This window comes from Sus scrofa, chromosome 13, assembly GCF_054392235.1.
Source record: "Sus scrofa isolate SSC_HxYL_T2T_F1_AM1 chromosome 13, Sscrofa_HxYL_maternal_Yorkshire_Landrace_v2.0, whole genome shotgun sequence".
Taxonomy (NCBI): domain Eukaryota; kingdom Metazoa; phylum Chordata; class Mammalia; order Artiodactyla; family Suidae; genus Sus; species Sus scrofa.
Genome location: NC_139395.1, coordinates 194,703,554 through 194,725,272, shown reverse-complemented (window position 1 = coordinate 194,725,272; position 21,719 = coordinate 194,703,554). Strand labels below are relative to the sequence as shown.

General features: G+C 37.7%; 1 protein-coding gene across 3 annotated transcripts in view; it reads right to left on the bottom strand.

Annotated features, from left to right (window-relative positions):
• ABCC13 (ATP binding cassette subfamily C member 13) overlaps positions 1–21,719 on the bottom strand; it is an 85,532-nt gene that overhangs the window by 12,834 nt on the left and 50,979 nt on the right. For all 3 annotated transcript variants that reach the window (XM_005670294.4, XM_084991719.1, XM_021070813.2), the window contains 6 exons: positions 19,990–20,065; positions 13,132–13,192; positions 12,130–12,349; positions 6,091–6,245; positions 4,576–4,731; positions 131–330 (listed from right to left, as the gene is read on the bottom strand). In XM_005670294.4, coding sequence (XP_005670351.4) covers positions 131–330; positions 4,576–4,731; positions 6,091–6,245; positions 12,130–12,349; positions 13,132–13,192; positions 19,990–20,065 — 868 coding nt within the window. The remainder of the gene's footprint in view (positions 1–130; positions 331–4,575; positions 4,732–6,090; positions 6,246–12,129; positions 12,350–13,131; positions 13,193–19,989; positions 20,066–21,719) is intronic.

Here is a 21,719-nt window from a genome sequence, read left to right as displayed (position 1 = left end):
TACTAGAAATATTTAAAATCTTAATTTTTTTTTGATGAAATGACATTACAAAACACTCTTCCTGTTTAGAAGCCAGTGAACAAGATATCCAAGAAGAGACTAATCCCGAAGTAGGTATATGGTATATTACCTGTTTGCGATCACACTGTTGTAGAGACAGATCAAATTCTCATTCACCAGCTCTTTGTTTTGCCGAATGAACCTTTGCTCATGTCCAAATGCCCTGATTGTGGACACCCCCGACAGAGTTTCGCTGAAGTGGGAAATGACAGGAGAGCGAGATGCCCCTGCCAGCCTCCGAATCTGCCGAGAGCTAGCCATGTAGTATCTCTAATGGGAAGACAGAAAAAGATGGTTGGAAAGATGTAGCCAAGATTGCTTCAGTAGTTTGAAAATGGCAAGACACTTGGGTGGTAGGTTGAAGACTGGCTCCCAAAAGTTAAGTTCAAGTTCTAACTTCCAGGAGCTGAGTGTATGATCTTATCTGGAAATAGAATCTTTGCAGATAGCATTAAGGATCTTGAGATGAGATCATCCCGGATTTAGGGTGGGCCCAAAATCCAGTCTGAGTGTCCTTAGAAAAGGAAAAGCCACAGACAAGGGGAGAAAGCATGTGAAGAGGACATTGTAGTGATATACCTACAAGACAAGGAAAATGCCAGGGGTCGCTGACAGCCCCAGAATCTAGGAGAGAACCATGCAACAGAAACCCTCAGAGCCTCCAGAAGGAACCAGCCCTTCCTACTCCTGGATTTTGGACTTTCTGCCTCCAGAATTGTAAGCAAATAAAATTTCAGTTGTTTTAAATCACCGAGTGTTACAGGAGCTCCTAGAAACGAATGCACCTTTGTAACAGTAAAAAGCCCCAATTCTGAAGAGCACAACACAACTAAAACATAATTGGGCTTGGATAATGTTCTCAAACAAGTATTACTGAGAATGTAGCATGGAAAAAGCTCTGTGTTACACATTAAAAGCGTAGCCAGGCAATTAATCATTAAACAAAGGAAGAAAACCAAGTATACAAAAAATAATATTTTTGTACCTAAACATGATTAGCAAAAAATATATATATTTTTTCTCTACAGAAACCATCAACGTGGCCACAATTATAATTGGCCATTTCCCTTCTGACTTGCGTTGAGGACAGTTGGGGTGAGGGGAGAGCTGGGTAGAGTGTGCCCTGACTTAACTGGACAATCATTCATCAGCCCCAGATAATTGCTACAAACTGGACACGAAAATCAAGAGTTGACATATCTTGCAAGATTTTTCAGGAGAAAAGCTGAATTTGCAATTTTACGTAAAATTCCTGATTTTAAAATGTCTTCATTTTGGTGAAAACACTGGGCCAGCTAAGCAAAAACCTATCTGAAGCTACATGTGACCTGTTTGACTGCAAATTACAAACTCTGCTCTATGCTAAGTGCTCTGGAGAAAACAATGATTACAGCATTCTGAGACTGCAAGGGGACTTACGGGACTGCCATACATAAAGTTTCATAGAGATTCAGTGAACTGTAGAAGCCCTGGAGTCCTTCCATGACACTGCCCAGAGAATTGAGTTTAAGAACATTTGATCTAGATTAACACTTCTCATACTTTAGTAAAAATCACTTGGAAGATTTTTTTTTTTTTTTTTTTGTCTTTTTAGAGCCACACTTGAGGCATATGGAGGTTCCCAGACTAGGGGGTTGAATCGGAGCTATAGCTGCTGACCTATGCCACAGCCATAGCAACCCAGGATCCAAGTTGCATCTGTGACCTACACCATAGCTCAGGGCAACACCGGATCCTTAACCCACTGAGCAAGGCCAGGGATTGAACCTGAGTCCTCTTGAATGATAGTCAGATTCATTTCCACTAAGCCACAGTGGGAACTCCCCACTCAGATGATTTTTAATTTTTTTTTCTTTTTGCACATTTTTTTTTTTTTTTTTTTTTGTCTTTTTGCCATTTCTTGGGTCGCTCCCGTGGCATATGGAGGTTCCCAGGTTAGGGGTCTAGACAGGGCTGTAGCTGCCAGCCTACACCACAGCCACAGCAACACAGGATCTGAGCCGGGTCTGTGAACTACAGCACAGCTCACAGCAATGCCGGATCCTTAACCCACTGAGCAAGGCCAGGGATCGAACCCGCGACCCCATGGTTCCTAGTCGGATTCGTTAACCACTGCGCCACAACGGGAACTCCTCTTTTTGCACATTTTTAAAGTATAATTGATTTACAGTGTTGTGCCAATTTCTGCTGCACAGCAAAATTTTATATATATATACATTCTTTTATATATATATACATTCTTTTATATATATATATACATTCTTTTATATACATATATACATTCTTTTTCTCATATTATCTTTTTTCATGTTCTATCCCAAGACATTGCCTATAGTTCCCTGTGCTGTACAGTAGGAACTCATTGCTTAGCCATTCTAAATGTAATAGTTGGCATTTATTAACCCCAGACTCCCAGTCCTCCCACTCCCTCCCCCTACCCTCATGGCAACCACAAGTCTGTTCTCTATGGCTGTGTGTCTATTCCTGTTCACTTGGAAGATTGTTAAAAGACAGACTCTTGGGCCCCACCCTGAGAGATTTTTTATTTTTCCCAAGCTCTATTAGAGTATGACTAACACATAAAAATTACATATATTTTGGTTATAAAATGTGATCTTTTAAAATAAAGAGGTGAAATCAAAGATTTTGATTCGAAAGGCCTGAGGTATGGCCCATGGGTCCAGGGACCACACTGCGAGTAGCACTGCTCTAAAGCAAACCTCTTATTTTACAGGGGAAAGAAACAAAGCCAGGCATGGGAAGGGATGTGCCAAATGCGGGAGCCAGGAAAGTGACTAGAATTTGAGGTTCCTCAATCTACATACAGGGCTCACCCTCCAAAGTTTCCTCTAACATGAGATGGTTTCTAGACTCTTTTCTACTCCTTGTGCCCTTGTTACAGTGATACATTGTCAGCAGATAAAATTGCTCTTCAACACAGTCCCTCAACTTCTTAATTTTTTTTTAACTACATGACATAGGATTTAGAGTCTCACTGAGGAGACAATTTTTGGCTTACTAAAATAAACAAAAAACCCCAAAAGAACCATACAAAAAAAAAAAAACAGCCTTTAATACTAGCAGTATAATAAATCAATAATAACTAGATGAGTCATATCTCTGCACTATTTTGGCAGAGAATGGTTCACACAGAAAGTAGAATATGGCCTAGGTGGATGGTGAGGGTCTAGACAGGCAGAGAAAAATAGGGACAACATCGGAAGTAGGAGGAATAATAATAGTAAACGTGTAGAGATGAGCAAATGATTAACATCCTGGTTTGGGCAGATTAAACTCCAATAAGAATGTAAAAAGTTAGGTTTTGAGAAAACATTAAACTTCAAGAACTGCATCCTTGTGTGTAAAGAGCCTCAAAATACTTTTCTTTTTTGGGGGGGTCTTTTTGGGACTGCATCCAGGGCCTATGGAGAGTCCCAGGCTAGGGGTCTAATAGGAGCTGTAGCTGCCAGCCTACACCACAGCCACAGCAACGCAGGATCCGAGCCGGGTCTGTGGACTACAGCACAGCTCACAGCAACGCCGGATCCTTAAACCACTGAGTAAGGCCAGGGATCGAACCTGAGTCCTCAAGGATACTAGTTGGGTTCATTATTGCTGAGCCACAACAGGAACTTCTCAAAAATACTTTTATATTTAATTTAAATACATGTTAAGAAATTTCATTTCATTTCATTTTTGTACCATAGACTCACAGTGACATAATTTTGGAATTCAAATTGGTTGAAGACATTTTAATTGGAATATAAAGATATATATATTTAATTGGAATATAAAGATATATATATATGTGTATCTATCTATCTATCTATATATATATCATGAGAAATCTGTTTAGTTTTTCCAGCAATAGCTTGCTGATGGATCATAGGACAAAAAGGCAATACATGTTTCTTTCTTGGATATGCAGGAAAAGTAACTTTCTACAAAAATATAAACAGCATCAAGGTTTGGTGGTGGCCATAAAAATGCACAACTCAGTTCTCTTGTCATGGGGAATACTGCTGACAGAAAGTCCTGCTGCTGCCCCTCGAAATCCAATCCTATATTAGGATGAAGGTCATTTTCCCACAGGTTGCTGCCAAGAAATGGCTGAACATGGCAGGGGTGCTAAAACAGGCCCATTCAGGGACACATAGGAGCATCCAGTGGGCTGTGCTGGCTGTGGACTTCCCATTCATTCAACCAAACCTCTCACGGAATTTTTCTGCAGTCCAAGACTTCCTACACAATCCCCGTCCTCCTTCTTTGCCCCAAAGGGAGAAGATCTATACTGCTGTCTGAGGGCTCACCCAGACTTCTCTCCCTTCTCCTTTATCTTGCACCGGCATTTCCCCCCAGCAATTCTGTAGTACCTCTAACCCTTTCTTGGCATCTGCTCTTTGGAGAAACTGGACTAACAGAAGTCAGACTAACAAGATAGTTTAAGTGCCTTTAAAACTACATTTGACTGTGAACTTATACATTTTTAATACACATAAAAATTCATGTACTTACTTGTATAGTGAAATAGAGGAAAACCAAGGGAATAACCCCCAGAATGAAGAGTGGAAAAGCTCCCACAATGACCAAAACTGTTCCAATAACATCCAAGGTGCAATTCACCCAGGTCCGTAAGTAGTAGTGGAAACGCATATCAATTATAAACATGTCCTGAAAAGTTTGATATCAGGTCACTTATTTTTCACTTTTCATGGTTTAAAATAAGGGGAAGAAGATGCATATAATTCAATGTAAAAATTAAAAAAAAAACATGTACCCAGATGTGACAATCTGATTGTTAAATGTCTAGCTGTATGATCTTTGCCTTCCCTAACCCACCCCCACATATTTTCCCCTGTGGTCAGCTGTCACAGTGAAGAGGGTATTCTAGTAATGAGACGCTCATGATGGAGCAGTTTATATTTCCGAATGACAACTACATGGCACTTAATTTATATGACTGAAATCATACTGTATTTGCTTTTATTTTTATTATTTTTATTTGAAGATTCTAAACCCCAGTAGTTAGATGTTTAAGGACATTGGTCTACCATTATTCACTACCTAAAAACTGATTGTAAAATACTCTTGAGCCATTTTTATCTACTGAGAACATGTCCAGTGACCTTCTTGGATACCTGGATCCTGCCAATATCATAAGATGCAGGGAAATGAAATAATTTTCATTTATAAAATTAGAAACTGAAAAATGGAGGTGGACCTAAGAGATCCCAGGGAATAGGAAGACACCCAATTTTGAAGGGATGGACTACACAGTTCAGGATAAAACTGATATAAAGAATGGAGATGGCATTTATTTAATTAATTTTTTTTTTGGTCTTTTTGGCCTTTTAGGGCCACACCCATGGCATATGGAGGTTCCCAGGCCAGGGGGTGAATCGGAGCTGTAGCCGCTCCGATTCATCCCCTAGCCTGTACACCACAGCCACAGCAATGCCAGATCCAAGCCAAGTCTTCAACCTATACCACAGCTCACAGCAACACCTCATCCTTAACCACTGAGTGAGGCCAGGAATCAAACTTGTGTCCTAATGGATGCTAATCATATTCCTTTCCACTGAGCCATGGTAGGAACTCTGCATTTAGTTAATTATTAACCTTGCTTTGGGACTTCCCCAATTATCTCATGTACTAAATGGTGTAAGGGCATCACATTCATATGTAACTTCCTGCCCGTCTTTATTTATTTACTTATTTACTTTTATCTTTTTAGTGCCACACCCATGCATATGGAAGTTCCCAGACTAGAGGTGTAATAGGAGCTGTAGCCACAGACCTACACCACAGCAACAGGGGATCCCAGCCACATCTGCGACCTACACCACAGCTCACTGCAATGCCAATCCTTAACCTACTGAGCGAAGCCAGGGATTGAACCCATGTCCTCATGGATATTAATCAGTTTGTTACCACTGAGCCACAACGGGAACTCCCTGCCTGTCTTTGAAATATACTATCCCATGATCCTATGTGGATCTTCATTTTTATGTATACTATTTAATGACTTACCTTGGTGAACCGATTGATGATTTGGCCTATGGGATTGATTTCAAAAAACTGGAGTGGGAGATGCAGCACATTATCCAACAGCTGAGCATGCAAAGTTCGAGAGGCAGCCAAAGATCCTCTCATGACTGTATAAACTCCTGAGCAAACAAAAAGACCTAAACACAAATTGTTATCAAGACATGTTAATATCTTAAAGAAAGTCTGAATTTTAGCTCTCAAAAGATTGCTTATAATAGCATTTATTTTTTCATGGAAAATTCAAATATCAAAATTAAAAATGTATAATAGTGGAACAAGCTAACTATAAATGTATATGGTGCATTAAAAATAAATCCAGATGCTCTGATGGGCTTTCAGAACAAAGCTTTCCTTATTCATGAGCATAGATTCTAGAGAGATGCACTAAAGATATAAGAGATCAACCAGGCTGACACAATGTTAACAGCCTATTAATTTCATGATGTCCTGAGGGATAATGTGGGTAGTCAATGGCACTGCCAGCCAAATAATTTCAGTTCTCCTAGCTTCTAAATCTATGGCAGAGTTGCCCTTTCTGGCCTCCTTGTGATTAATGGAATCAAATGAATAATTCTGAGCAATAAGTTGAGGGAGGAATGTCACGTGATACTTCCAGGTTAGAGCATTTAATGGTTGGTGTTGCAAAGCTCCTACTCCCTTTTCACAGTGCCTGCCAACATTTTAAATGGTGGTTGGAATGCTTCTTTAGCTTGGGTCCCTAGAATCACAAGAGTCCCTCTCCTGACCTACACTGGACAAGTGAGTGAGGAATAAACTTCTTTTGGCTTGTTAAGCTCCTGAGACTTGGTTGGTGGGAGGGATGTTCTTGGAACAACTAAAAAGTCAGAAAATACAAACAATAAACATGTGGCTTTAGTGGAAGAAATTAAAAAAACAATTAATAGCATTTATTGACTATTGTTAGCTGTGGTTGACAAAATATGACAAGAAAGAGACAAGCTCAGAAAAGAACTATCCAGGTGTGTAAGAAGAAATGAAATGACAAAGAGTCCCCAAATTAGGGAACTTTTAGGGTTGGAAAAAGAAATGTTTGGTTACAATGAATAGTTCAAGGATGGATATATGATTCAAATTGTTTCAAGGAGAGTAATTTCAGGGATTTCTATGGAAGGAAGTTCTTTGAAAGAGAACATTTCTGTCTCCATGTGATGCCTGAGAATTAAGCCAATGAGGAGAACAAGTAGAACTGATGAAGAGTAATAGACACTATATAATCCCTGGGACCAAGTGTGTTTAAAGACCTGTGCCTGGACTTTAACCATTTAGAGCTTACAGAAATTTCCATGTTATTTAAACTAGTTCATTCTTGGGTCTTAGAGGATACACAATTGCTCCATTGCACCCTAGTATACAAAATTGCTAGTAAATTGTGTTGCCAACAAAAGTCTTGTCCGTTTGTACCTATAATACTTAAAAAAACAAAACAAAACCAGTTGACCATGACTACCATAAATATTTCAGCTAGTTCCTTATATCTTAAATAACATCACATACTGCTATTTAATGATTTCTCATTCTTAAATATTTTCTATTATTTTCCTACTTCACTCCCCCATATTCCCCTCTACCCTTTCCAAAATCAGGTGGTTACCTTTTTTCCCCTCAAATATTCTGCGTTTACATTGCTACTAAACACAAAGTTCACTAAATTTATTATGCTTGTACTACTGCTTTCTATAAGCTTAGTTTTCCATGAAACAGGCTCTAATTTATTTCCAAACAACTCAGTACTCAGTAAATCTCTTCTCAATATATTCAAACTCATCAGAAATTCTATTATTTCTTTTATCCTCTTTTGCCCCCTCCTCTTGCAACATAAACTACTCTCTTGTAACCCTCTTTCTTCTCCAAACTGGGGAACCAGATTTTGTATTCTTCGATTAGAGAAAATGTTAAATATTTTATATTAATTTTCAGCTGTATCTCCTTAAAGTATTATTATACATGTACTGAACTTCTTGGATTATTCTTTTATCATTTGCCATCTATGTTTTTGATGTCATGCATCATGGACAATTTCTTCCAATTTATCTTTTCACAGTTGTACAATCCTTTTAAATTCTTTAAAATTTTCTAGAACTTTTTTGTTTTTAGATTGAACTTACTTCAATACACTTTGCAGTTTCTTTGCTTTTGTTTTGGAATCTCTGAGGATAAGCTTCTTTTCTATTCCAAATATGACTGTTTTACATCTGGGCTCCACTGACCTATTTTTTGGCTCAAATTTACACTGTTTGCTTAATTACAATGCATGACCATCCACCATTATCAGTTTAAACATGCAAGATAAAGACATGGCTAATTAATAGAGGTATCTGATGTGGCTTCCTTCTGCTACTGTATACATTAATTTTCCCCAGCATTTCTCTATATATCAATAGCGGTGATGGTAGTTCTTATAGGAGAGGAAGACAGGCCAGAAGAACAATGTTTTATTTTTTTATTTAGGTATTTTTTATCTTTTGGGGGCCACATCTATGGCATATGGAGGTTCCCAGGCTAGGGATTGAATTGGAGCTGCAGCTCCTGGCCTACACCACAGCCACAGCGACTCAGGATCTGAGCAGCATCTGTGACCTACACCACGGCTCACAGCAAAGCTGGGTCCTTAACCCCACTGAGTGAGGCCACAGATCAAACTCAAGTCTTCATGGCTACTAGTCGGGTTCATTAACTTCTGAACCATGATGGGAGCTCCAGAAGTACAATGTTTTAGTGAGTTACTTTGATTATTTCCATGCAACTCATTTCTACTCTCTGTACCAGTGTTTCTCCATGGCTTCACTAAACCTCTTCCTATTTATCTACAGCTTCATCTCGTATCTGTTCCTGGCTACAGGTTCTTCTACCCTGGATTCTTAGTATAATTGCTTATGGAGAAATTTATCACTGTGAAATCCCCTGAACCCTTTACTTTCATATTTATTCACTGTCATTTCAGTGGAATTTTGTGAGGTAAGTAAAGTAAATGATCCACTCACTCATCTTCAACTGGAAGTAGCAGTGTACTCTTTAAAAGTTGCACTTTAAAAATATGGTGCCTATATTTTACAATTGGGTGGGAAAAGGAAGTTCCCAATAGATTAGTGATGTTCAGAGTGTCCTGGAGATTCTAAAGCAAATAGCTAGGAATTAGGGAAAAAAATTCAGGGCTATATCTTTTTAGAAGATAAGGTAAGATCTTTATCATTGTTATAAAATATAGATGTAGCATTTTCTGCTTCAGTACTCTAGTTTTGTTTGAATGTTAGCTTTCTATAGGCCTCTGGCATTAACATGTAAAAGCGCTATTTATGCTTGAAAACTCAAAAAAATAATGAGAGGTTTGATGACGTCAGTGAATACAGCTACTCTTGGTTGGACAAGCTTCCATAAGATGCAGCTCTACACTACTATAAAAACAAATATATAGATTTTTATTTCTTAGGCTCACCTTTATTCATGAATAATTTATAATTGTATTCAATAATAATTCAAGAAAATTTTAATTTTTTTGAATGTAAAAAATTTAAAATAGAGAAGATATATATTCTAAAGACAGCAGACCATGCTAAACAAAAAAGCCAAACAGAAAAAAAATTTTTTGACTAATCTGTACATAATTTGTTACCATCATTACAAAATACTTCTATAGCCTGATAGTTAACTAAAACTAAGACTTATACAAGTAAAATTTTGAGCAAAAAATATGTATACCTTTTCTAGAACAGGAAAAATGATATTTGCTTACTTAAAATATTTTTCAAAGGATACTGAATCTCCCCTTAAAACTGGACTCTCAAGAGTTTAACCCTGGCATAAACCAGTGAGAGACATAAATATAGAAATGTATATATGCATGTTTGTTTTGCTGCTCAGCATTCTAGATCTCTATAATCTATTTTTTCCTCATTGAGTTGCAAACCACAAGCCAATAAATTTGACTTACTGATTCAAAACCAAACACATTCTAAGTCCTTGTATCTCATTTTAGTTATTAACATAATATCACTTCCTCCAATGAATATTGCTAACAAAATGACAAATTACACAAATTTGTCTCCAATATTTGCTTACTCTCTGATGGAGACATTTATAAGTAGTACTATGGTCACACAATAAAAATAAGATGGGAGAGGAGAAAAGAGAAGCAAGGCCCTAAGTCACATATTTTTTAAAAAGCATGTATCTCTTTCTGGTTCCCCTTATGCATATCTTTATATAGCATAACTTCCACACAGATGACTCTTTTATTTCTTATTTGAATTTACACTCTCCTTCATTGTCTTCCTTTCTCCTTATAAATACAAAAAGTGCCTCTGTTTAAAAAAAGCATCCTTTTAATTGTTCTCTACTTTTGAATTCTATACTTTTGAGTATCCTTCTTCTTATACTTTCAGGTCACCTCACTTCTTTTGAAGGACAATATGTATCTATTCTGCCTACCAGGGGAAAATATCAGCAGATTAAAAAAATGCATCCACACTTCTGATTAAATGTGTCTCAAATTGAATTTATCATTTTCCTGCTCTACCACTTAAGACTTCCCCCACTCCTGATTTCTTTTTGTCCTCATTGTTCTCCCAATTGCCTAAACTTCAAAATCATGACGGATGCTCCCTTCTTACCTTCAGAATCAGCAATTCTCATATATTTTCATTGCAATTATCTTTCCCATCCATCTCTTTTCTCCAGGCCCACTGAAGCTCTCTGGCCCTTCCTCCATTCATATTTATTTATTCAATCCTCTTCTGTTCCCGGTATACCCTTTGGTTAGCACTGGGCTGTATGCCTTGGGTGACTTGGAGATGGATCACATAAGAAATCTTCCTAGGGAGTTCCCTCTGCGGCGTAGTGGGTTAAGAATCTGACTGCAGACAACTTGGGTCACTGTATAGGGGTAGGAGTTTGATCACTGGTCCAACACAGTGGGTTAAATGAGCTGGCATGTCCACAGCTGTGCCCAGGTCATAGCTGTGGCTCAGATACACTCCCTGGCCCGGGAACTTCCATATGCTGCAGGTGTGGCCAAAAAAATTAAAAAATATATATATATTTTAAAAGAGATCTTTCTATACTAGATTATCTCCCATCTAGACTCCTGAAGCTACTTGATTCTTCCTTCTCTACCAATCCTAACTTTTCCTGGTATCTGACTTTAGGCCCTCCAATAAAAATCCATCCCATCTTTTATTTTTTTATCATTGTAAATTTATGCTTATTTTGACAAATAACTCCAATTTTTCCTCATATCTTAAAGTTTTCCACTTGCCTTTCCAACAATAGCTCCAACACATCTTCAAACTACATTCCCATCTCTAGTTCCCCCACTGCGCTATCAATATCCTGAAAACTATTCAAACTGGTGACCTCACTTATGCCTATAGTCTCTTCACCTTCCCCATCCCTGTCTTCACATCTTTCCCTCCAATGATCACCTTCTCTCCTTTGTGATCTCCATCTGACAAAATGCAATCCTTTATTTTAGTGTCGCCTCCAAATGCCAACTATTCCTTGGGAATCACTTTAATCTCTCAACCAAATATGGCTTTCCCTTGCTCTAAATCCTCACGGTGTTTTACTACTTTTATACAAATATATCTCTCCTTACAGTTTTAAACTTCACTTACAATGCAGCTTTTTACAGACTCAATGAACTTCACATCATCACAAGCCTCGTGCATAAGGTGAATAGCCAAATAATCAAGACTTTTGAGTCCTGAATGACCTTACATATGAGCCTTAGTTTCCTCAGCTATAAAATGGGGATAATAACACTTTTCTAAATAATTATTGTCCAGATTAAATGGGACAAAGTATTTAGCGTGGGCCATGTAGCTGACACATACAAGTTTTTGTTTACTCTCTAGAAATGGCAAATTAAATATTTATATTTGAATTATGCTAAAGTACTTGAAAATTATGTTATTATTTTTTAAAAATAAAATGATGACCTATGCTTACATCAGAATCAATTAGGTTAGAAAGAGAAGAGAAAAGCAACTAGACATTTTCTCTAACCTTGCATTAATCCCAATAGCCCATAGATGCTAAGTTTATTGCTTCTTATTTGCTTCCGTTCTGTGAAGTCACTCATGTGCTTTGCTTCTTTTGCCCAGGAACTAAGCCATAGATTCTGTCCAATGCCCATTAAATTCTGCCCTAGGTAAAGGGCCATGTTCAGCCACACCCAGAGCCAGCCAAAAGCTTGGAGGTACTTCAGAATGATTGAGAACTTCACCTAAAGGCAAAATTGATTTTTAAAAAATGTTACCATATTTAAAAGTCACACAAGCTAGATTTGAATCCTACTCTGACAAATCTTAAGCTTTGTGATCATGGTCAAGTTACTAACTCCTCTAACCTTCAGATTACTCACTTGTAAATTGGGATAATAATAGCATCCATATTATAAGCATAAGCAAAGTGCCTGCACAGCCCTGAGCACTAAATAATAAATGTTCGGAGTTCCTGTTGTGGCTCAGCTCAGCGGAAATGAATCCGACTAGTATGCATGAGGATGCAGGTTTGATCCCTGGCCCTGTTCTGTGGTTAAAGGGTCCATTGTTGCCATGTGCTGCTGTAGTTTGCAGACACAGCTTGGACCTAGAGTTGCTGCGGCTATGGTATAGTTTGCAGACATACCTCGTATGCCACGTTGCTATGGCTATGGTGTAGGATAGCAGCTGCAGCTCCAATTCAACCCCTAGCTTGGGAACTTTCACATACCATACCTGTGGCCCTAAAAAAAAATAAATAATAAATAACTAAATGCTTGAATAATGTTAGCTACTGGCATTAATAAATAAGAATATACATAAATATATATATTATATAAATAACATATCCTAATTAAACACCACTATAATATCTAAAACAGTTCCATTTAATTTAATTTCTTCAAACTATTATATAGAAACTCTCCTCAAATTCAGTGAAAAATATATATTTATTAATAATGCCATGTACTTTTTTATATTTGAGTGGTTAATAACAAATAACACTAGTTATTCTGGTGCTTACCCCACCAACAGGGACCTTTTCTTTTCTCACTGAGAAGTGTTCTCCTTGATCCAGTAAGGGCCTGATAAAGCAAGATGATGTACGTTTTTCAGGTTTTAAATCAACCAAACATTTTTTTTTTAAAAGTTATACATTCTCAACAACACTGTTGCATATTCTTCTACCTCATTAACTGCATTGATAATAATATTATCCCTTTAATATTCAGAGAGAGAGAGTGTTCATTCTTCATACCTACTTATTTTAGGGCCAGGGCACATTGCCTGATTTTTCACTGCTTCTTCCAGGTAATTATCCTTCAAGCTTGAGCCAAATCCCTAGATTGTTTAAACTTATGCCATCTGGCTGTACCATAATCTATGGCTCCTCATCTTCTTGCCCCCTGTCCTATCAGAAGACTAGAATCAGGCTAATCCGTCCCTCTTTGTTCTGCCACCATTCTGGGTGATGTAACGGCTGACAAGTACAACAATATTGAATTAAATCTCTTCTCAGCTTCCTGACCTTCGTACTGCCAGAGTCCTCCATCTGCCTTCTGCCTTAGCCATCAACACTCATGACCCTAAGCCATGAATCTTATTATGTGGAACTAATCTACCTTTGAAAATGAACTTTAACTATTTTGATCTCTGGCCATAACATAACCCCTTCTATTTCTAAATTGTACATTTAATTACTTTCACTATATTCGGTTTTTATTCCACCTAGACCACCAGTTCCCAAAGGCAGCTTTCTATCATCCTTGCCCTCTAGGATGATCAATGATCCTGGTTTTACCTGCGATATTCCTGGTTTTAGCATTGACTGTCCCACATCCAGGAAACTCAGCCCCAGGCAAACATAGCCCTTCTCTTGATTCCTTTCACGATCCCGTCTATACTCCATGATTACCATTTCATCCCAACTGTGGTGATATTCTGAACTCTCAGGCCCTGCTTTCTGTCCATGAAGCTTCAAAGTTAGAGCTGATAAGTCAATTTTTGCCACACTTTGTCACACTCAGATGATCATAAAGCTCTTCAAGATAGGTCCAACATAAATTAATATCTTCCTTCCACGTGTGGTTTTTTTTTTTTTTGTCTTTTTGCCATTTCTTGGGCCGCTCCCACGGCATATGGAGGTTTCCAGGCTAGGGGTCTAATCGGAGCTGTAGCTGCCAGACTACGCCAGAGCCACAGCAACACAGGATCCCAGCCGCGTCTGCGACCTACACCACAGCTCACGGCAACGCTGGAACCTTGACCCACTGAGCAAGGGCAGGGACCGAACCCGCAACCTCATGGTTCCTAGTCGGATTCGTTAACCACTGCGCCACGACGGGAACTCCCCACGTGTGTTTTTAATGGTACCTAGAAATTCTTGCATCTCTCTCAGAAGGGGCCCCCACATTCTACTTGAGGGAGGAAGCTGAGGCACACAGGGAAGTCAGTCATCACACTCTAACACTCTACACTTATCTGCATTTCCACTCAGCCTTTTCTTTCTTTCTTTCTTTCTTTTTTTTTGTTTTTTTGCCATTTCTTGGGCTGCTCCCGCTGGAGATTCCCAGGCTAGGGGTTGGATCGGAGCTGTAGCCACCGGCCTACGCCAGAGCCACAGCAACTCGGGATCCGAGCCGCGTCTGCAACCTACACCACAGCTCACGGCAACGCCGGATCCTTAACCCACTGAGCAAGGGCAGGGACCGAACCCGCAACCTCATGATTCCTAGTCGGATTCGTTAACCACTGCGCCACGACGGGAACTCCTCAGCCTTTCCTAATTCTCTCCTGGAAATAGCAAAGGTAGTTCTCTCCTCAGACCTAAGGACAACCTGATGATCAGAAGCCTATTCTGCCCCACTTTCTCAAAATACATTTATTAACTATAGTGTTTCCACTCTTTCCTGCCAATGAGTCACTTGACAGAGCTGGTTAAAAATGTAGCTTGTAAGATTTCCCCTCTAGAATCTGTCTTTTAAACAAAGGACGCAAGAAGGATTCTTATCTTAAGGCAAACCTGGGAAACCATGAATTATTCTCTCTCTATTCTAATCTTTACCCTTCTTTCTAGCAACTCTTTCCCATCAGCCCATAGAAAATGACACATTTTTCTCGTCTTATAATAAGTACTATCATCACAAGAAATTATTCCACTCCCAACTCTATCTTCAGTTACCATCTTACTTCTTGTCTTCCCTCTTAGCTGAATAATTTTCTGCCAAATCACTTTTTTTCTCCTTAAACTTTCTGGCAACTTGCTGAAACTATTTCCATCAATGGGGCCTTGATAAAATAAGTATAATACTTACTGCTGTGTTCAAAGGATATTTGAAAATTATTTCACTTAAACTCTCGATAACATTTAACATCCTTGACTGTTCCCTTGTTTAGGGATGTTTTCTTTTATTTCCCTACCATCACACAGTTGTGTTTTCTCCTGCCTTTTAGGGCCTCCATTGGTGTCTCTGTCTTCCCTTTAAAATTTGTTTCCTCAGACTCAGTTCTAGCCATTATTTCCTTTGTCTGTTCCACACCCTTCTGAGGAATCTCATCCACTTCCAGTTTTAACAATCTTTTTCTTTGGGAAGACTCTCAAATGGGTTTTTCAAGTTCATACCTGTTCCCTGAGCTCCAGATCCAGACAATGAAATCCCAACTTGCTATCTACTTCATCTCTGTTTATCTTGCTGTCTACTTTATCTCTGCTTGTAAACATTCCTACACTGAACAAGTTATTTCCTCTTCCTTTAAAGCTTTCTCTGGCTACACACTTCCTCCAACTGAATCATGGCACCTTTCCAACCAGTCATCAAGTAGTTGTTAACCCCTCTGGAACTACATTATTGGAGAAATATTGGGAAAATATGGAACAGCATGAAGAAATGTTAGGACAAAGGAGGAAGGAGAAAAGGGAAAACAGAGGAGGAAGAGAAGCAGAAGAAAAACTTCCATAATCCTATATTCCAGACCTTTATGGTGCTAACATGCTTGTGAGTATTGCTATAGTCTTTTCTCTATAATCATCATAATTTAAATGTTGCTCTACAACCAGTCTTTAATTTAAAAAAACTTTTTCATTGATGGTCTTTGTTACTCAATAAATAATGAACCTCCAATATTATTCTATTACAGCACTATATTCTGTCATATGGCAACATAATATTTTAACATTTTCTATATTAATATTTATTTTAAAAAATCAAAAGTTATATCATTTGCAGATGTTTCCTACTTTAATTATTGCTGTAATGATTATTCTCTTTGCACATCTCTCATGGTCCCTTGTAGGGACTTAAGAATATAAGGGATGCTAAATTCTAAGTTATTTGATATATCCAACATCAAACTGACCTCTAGAAATTCTGAACTGAGGTGCATGCTTCCATTTCTCAATGTTTCCCATTTTATTTCTCAGAATAAGAATTGGCTATTTGTTCAGTCCAGTAATTTTCCCTTTCCTGTCTCTGGCATTAGTGTCAAGAAACATTCTGTGGGAGATTGCAATACATGCCCTTTGTAGGAGCAGCTTCACCATCAGGGAAATGATACACTATTTAACAGACACCTTCATTGGAATAGCTCCTGGTATATGATTTGGGTTAATTACTGTCATCATGCTTCAAGCCCTTGGCATGGCTTCTGTTTGGATAAGCAAATTTAACATTGGTGTCCAGCCAAAAAATTAATTCTTAATGCAGCTAGAAATAAAATGCTATGAAACCCAACTGTTAAAAGGGAATTAAAGCATCCTAATTAGACATCACTAACAAAGACAAATAATTTACTGGAATTATACAGGAGGGTATTGTTTTCCCAAAACACAATGTTATTTATTCTTTTTCCACAAACATACTGCATTTGGTCCTGGGCACATTGTTGTGAATAACAGGTTTTATTTGAATTTTAAAAGAGCAAATTGTTTTATGCTGGTAGAGAAGTTTCAAAAATGAGTCTTGCTCTGTCCTTCAGAAACCCTCAGAAAAGTTGGCACAATACCTGCCTGCATATTTTTGAATAAAATATATAAAATTAACATAGCAAAACCATTATCCCTGAACTGAGCACACAGTTGCAAAGTATAGACTATGCATGGGAGGATTAAAGTGATCAATAGGGTCTGACATGAAAGCCAGAAGGGGGCAGTCTAGATACTAAAATAGTATTTGCAGTTTATTCAGAGAAGATAGTAATAAATATTTAAGGAAATTAATTAATTAATATATACCATAGAAATTTAAGCCCTCCCCAAAAGAAAAATAAAATGTTGAAACCAATCAAATTATTTTAGTCCCCATTAGAAAACAAAACTGATGTCACAGAGTAATTCTAATTCTTAAATTTCCAAGGGAGGAATTCTCAAACATTAGGTCCAACTTCCTTCCTCTCCATCTCCCTCTTGATGGGTAGTCAGTTTCCCTATGAACCCTTCCATGAGGAAGAGTCATTGTTCTAGCTCTGTACATGCCACTCTGGAGACTGTTTTGAAGTTTCTGCCTGCTCGTATCTTCCAATCTCTGTCTAGTCTAACTGGATTTTGCACAAATTGGAAATAATTATAATTGAGCAATTTAAAAATTTAAAAATTAGATTGAAAGTCAGGAAAATTTTCTCTGTGTAATTTTCTCTTACCAAATAGTAAAGTAGATTAAAAAGAAAGGAAAGAAAGAGAGAGAGAGAGAGAGAGAGAGAGAAAAGAAAGAAAGAAAGAAAGAAAGAAAGAAAGAAAGAAAGAAAGAAAGAAAGAAAGAAAGAAAGGGTAGGAATAGCATAGTAATAAACCAGGAAAAACATGGGTATAAGCAAACATGAATATATTCTGGAGAAATGAAAACAGATCTCTATTCTCTCAAATAGAAGATTAAAAATGATTTGATTACCATGAGTAAAAATATGAAAATACTGGTATGGGGGGATTCATGAACCACAATAACATTTCTATTATAGTCTTTAAAATAAAGTTTGGGAGTTCTCTTGTGGCACAGTGGGTTCAGGATCCTGCATTGTCACTGCAGTGGCTCAGGTCACTGCTGTGATGAGGGTTTGATCCCTAGGCTGGGAACTTCCACACTCCCTGGGCCCAGCCAAAAAGGAGAAGGAGAAGAAGAAGAAGAAAAAGAAAAATTTCCAGTATGTTGATAATTAATAAAAATTATAAGAGAAAAGCCTAGAAGGGGTAGGAAATATTGTGATATAAAATATGAAGGCTAGACAAGTTTTCATCGATGAGGTGATATTTAAGCAAATACCTACCAAAGATGGGCAAGCAAGCCATATGGACATCTGGGAGAAATATGCACTAAGCAGTGGGATTGGGAAGTACAAAGATCCCAGGGAAGAAGCATGCCTGGCTTTTCAGGAATAGCAGAGTCAGTGTTACTAGAGTGGTATAGTAAGATGAGTTTTAGGAGGTTCTGAGATCAGAAAGGTAAAAAGTTCTAGTTCCTCCAAGGCTTCATAGGTCATTGTAAGGACTTGGGATTTTACTCTGAGATGTGAATCCTTTGGGGATTTGGGACAGAAGAGTGACATGATATGACTTATATTTGCAAAACAAACCACTATGGATACTATGTTGCAAATAGAATTGTTCAGGGTAAGGATGGTGGCAGGCAGACGAATTAACAACAATTCAGGTGAGAAGTGATAGTGATTTGGACGAAGGGTAGTTGTGAGAATTAGTGTTTGAATTCTGGATTAGTGGATATATTTTGAAGACAGAGCCAATGGGATTTGATGATGGATAGCATGTGGAGTAAGAGAGAGGCCAAGGGTGACTGCAAGATAATTTTATCTAAGCAACTGGAAGAACAGTGTTGTCAAGGGCTGAGGAGATTGAACAGTGGCAAGTATTGTATGTGGCATGGGAAAATCAAGGGCTATTTTGAACACATATGCTGGAAATGTCATTTAGACATCTAAGAGGAGGCTCTAGCTCCAGGATTTGGAGGAGAAGTTGGGCTGGGGATATAAGCTTGGAGGCACTTGAGTATCAAAGGTAATTAAACTCATGAGACTGGATGACAACACCAAGACAATAAAGAAGAGAAGCAGTCCAAGTTCTTTATGATCAAAGAGGAATAATTTAATTTACCTATTCTGTCATCTAAGTCTTGTATGCACACAAAGTTCCATCCTGAAACATCCACATCATTCACACAATCCTTTCAAAAAAATAAATTCAAGGTCTATTCTTTTATTCAAGGTCAAAACTACAAAATTCTGAGCTATTGGATCCTGACGTACTTGCTTCCATAACCCAGTCCAATTCTCCATTTTAGCAACTTTTTCTAGTGGCAGGTCCCTGTAATTCTAACCCCTTTCTTTTAAAACCACTTATTGCTATTGCTTCATTTTTTCTTTCAGGCTCCTCTTTGAAACTGTTGAGGGGAGTGTTAGGATCAAATGACTGATTAGGTTAATTCGCTTCAATCACTGTTAATCTTAGTCACTTACAAAAATGCACAAGAAGTATGATATAACAAAATGCAATCAGGGTCAAAGTTGTGTTATTTTTATTTCTCTCTCACGTCCTCTTGTATCCTCCCCCCGCCCCACCCTGCTTCTGCCTTATTTTTCCAAATAGATTCTTTGTGGGGATATTTTTAGTGTGCACACACACACAAGTCAGAGTAGATTTCTTCTACTAGAATTTGACTAGAAATTACTGAGAGTTACTATGTTTCCTAAATTAAATCACATACACCTCACCCAAAAACTTAGACACAACCATGTAACTTACAGTTTAGGATGTAGAAACCACCAAGTGCATTTTTATCCATTCTAAAGTACAGATTCTTTTTATTGGATGCATTTTAAATGCTAAAAAATGTAATTAGTCCCGAATCCCCATAAAGCCTGGTAACATCCTAATACTCACCTATCGTTTTGCTCCAGGACTTTGTCTTTCAGTACAGTTTTGGAGTTGATTATACTGACTCGCCTTAAGGCATGATCTGGGGAGGAAAATAGTGAATACTTTTACTACCATATAAGCAATAAGCAAACAGTGCACAAAACAGAGAGAAATTTGATGAAAATATACAAGTTAGAGATTTTTTATGTTTGTTCTGGATCCACAGGTATACTGGGAGCCCTTTCATTTCCTAATTATTTCTCCTTCACCTAAAATGTCTTGTAATGCCTTAAATAAAACTAAGATTCCATAATGAAAAAGCCTACAGAGAAATTCTTTTTAGAACATTAGAGAAGGGTGCTAATTGTTTTGGATCTTCCACAGAAGGGTTAAGTATTTGTCCAAGAGGAAAATGGCTCTAGTTTTTAAAAGAAAAATGCAATTTCATTATCTTATAGACAAATGTTATTATTGTGAAGAGTATTAGGAAAATACGATGGTAAATTCCCCAAATCTCTGTCATGTTCTCACTAATGTCACTAATACTAATAATAGCTTCCTATGTGGCAGATAAATGCTTCACATATTTTAAATCTTATTTTTCAAAATTACCCCTCTGAGAAAGATACTATAATTATGTATTACGTTTATTTTACAGCTAAAAAAGCACAGAGAAGTAAAGTAGCTCACACAAACCAAGGTCACCTATTTAGAACTGTAAGACTGAGGTTCAAGTTACTATTAATAAATTTGATGGGAAACATCTCAGAACTAGGCAGCTTTTTGTCTTTTTTCACACTATAATACTTAACCTCCTTGAATTTCGGATTCATCTTTAAAAGGAAGGAATTGAACTTGGAGGTTTCTAAGGTCTTTAATATGAATTCTATGCTTTCTTATTTCTAGAAGTTAACATCTGGCCCTTAATGGAAGTATTTAATTTGCATCAACTATCTCTATAAAACAAGGGATTCCATGTCTCACAGAACTAAAATTCAATTTGGACATGTTTCAGCTTCTCCTGCCTAAGGCATATGCTCATCTTTATAGCTGATAATAATAATGCTTAAATTTATATATTTACAATGTATAGAATGTGTTCACATAAATTATATGATCTGAGTGTCAAAATGAGCTGATAAGATAGAGAGAATAGGTAAGCTTACCTATATTTTACAGGGAAAAGGAAAAATAAAACTCAAGATAAATGACTTGCCTGAAACCCAGTGTTCTCCATGAGACAGAGAGGGAGAGGGAGAGAGAAATAGAGAAAGAAAGAGAAATGAAGAGAGCAAGAGTGAGCTGAGCCCCACACTCCTTCCTGTCTTTCATACTAATACTAAGTCAATGTATTTGCTACTACCAGTTTGATATAATGTTTAAGAGTTTGGAGTTCCCTGGTGGCCTAGCAATTAAGGATTTGGAATTGTTAGTGCTGTGGCTTGGGTCATTGCTGTGACATGGGTTTGAAACGTGGCCCAAGAATTTCCACATGTGGTGGACACAGCCAAAAAAGTCTGATTGGACCCTGGCATGAAACAGAGGCAGTGATGGATTCTAATTCTGTAACTTACAATCTGTCTTAACTTGTGCAAGTTATCTATTCTCTTTGTAAAATTAGGACCATGTAGCCTCAGGAGGTTTTGGGGAAAATTAAGTAAATGTAACACTTATGAATATATTGACATAATTAATTACTTAATAAAATTAAGTAAATGTAGCACTTATGAATATATTGACATAATTAATAAGAC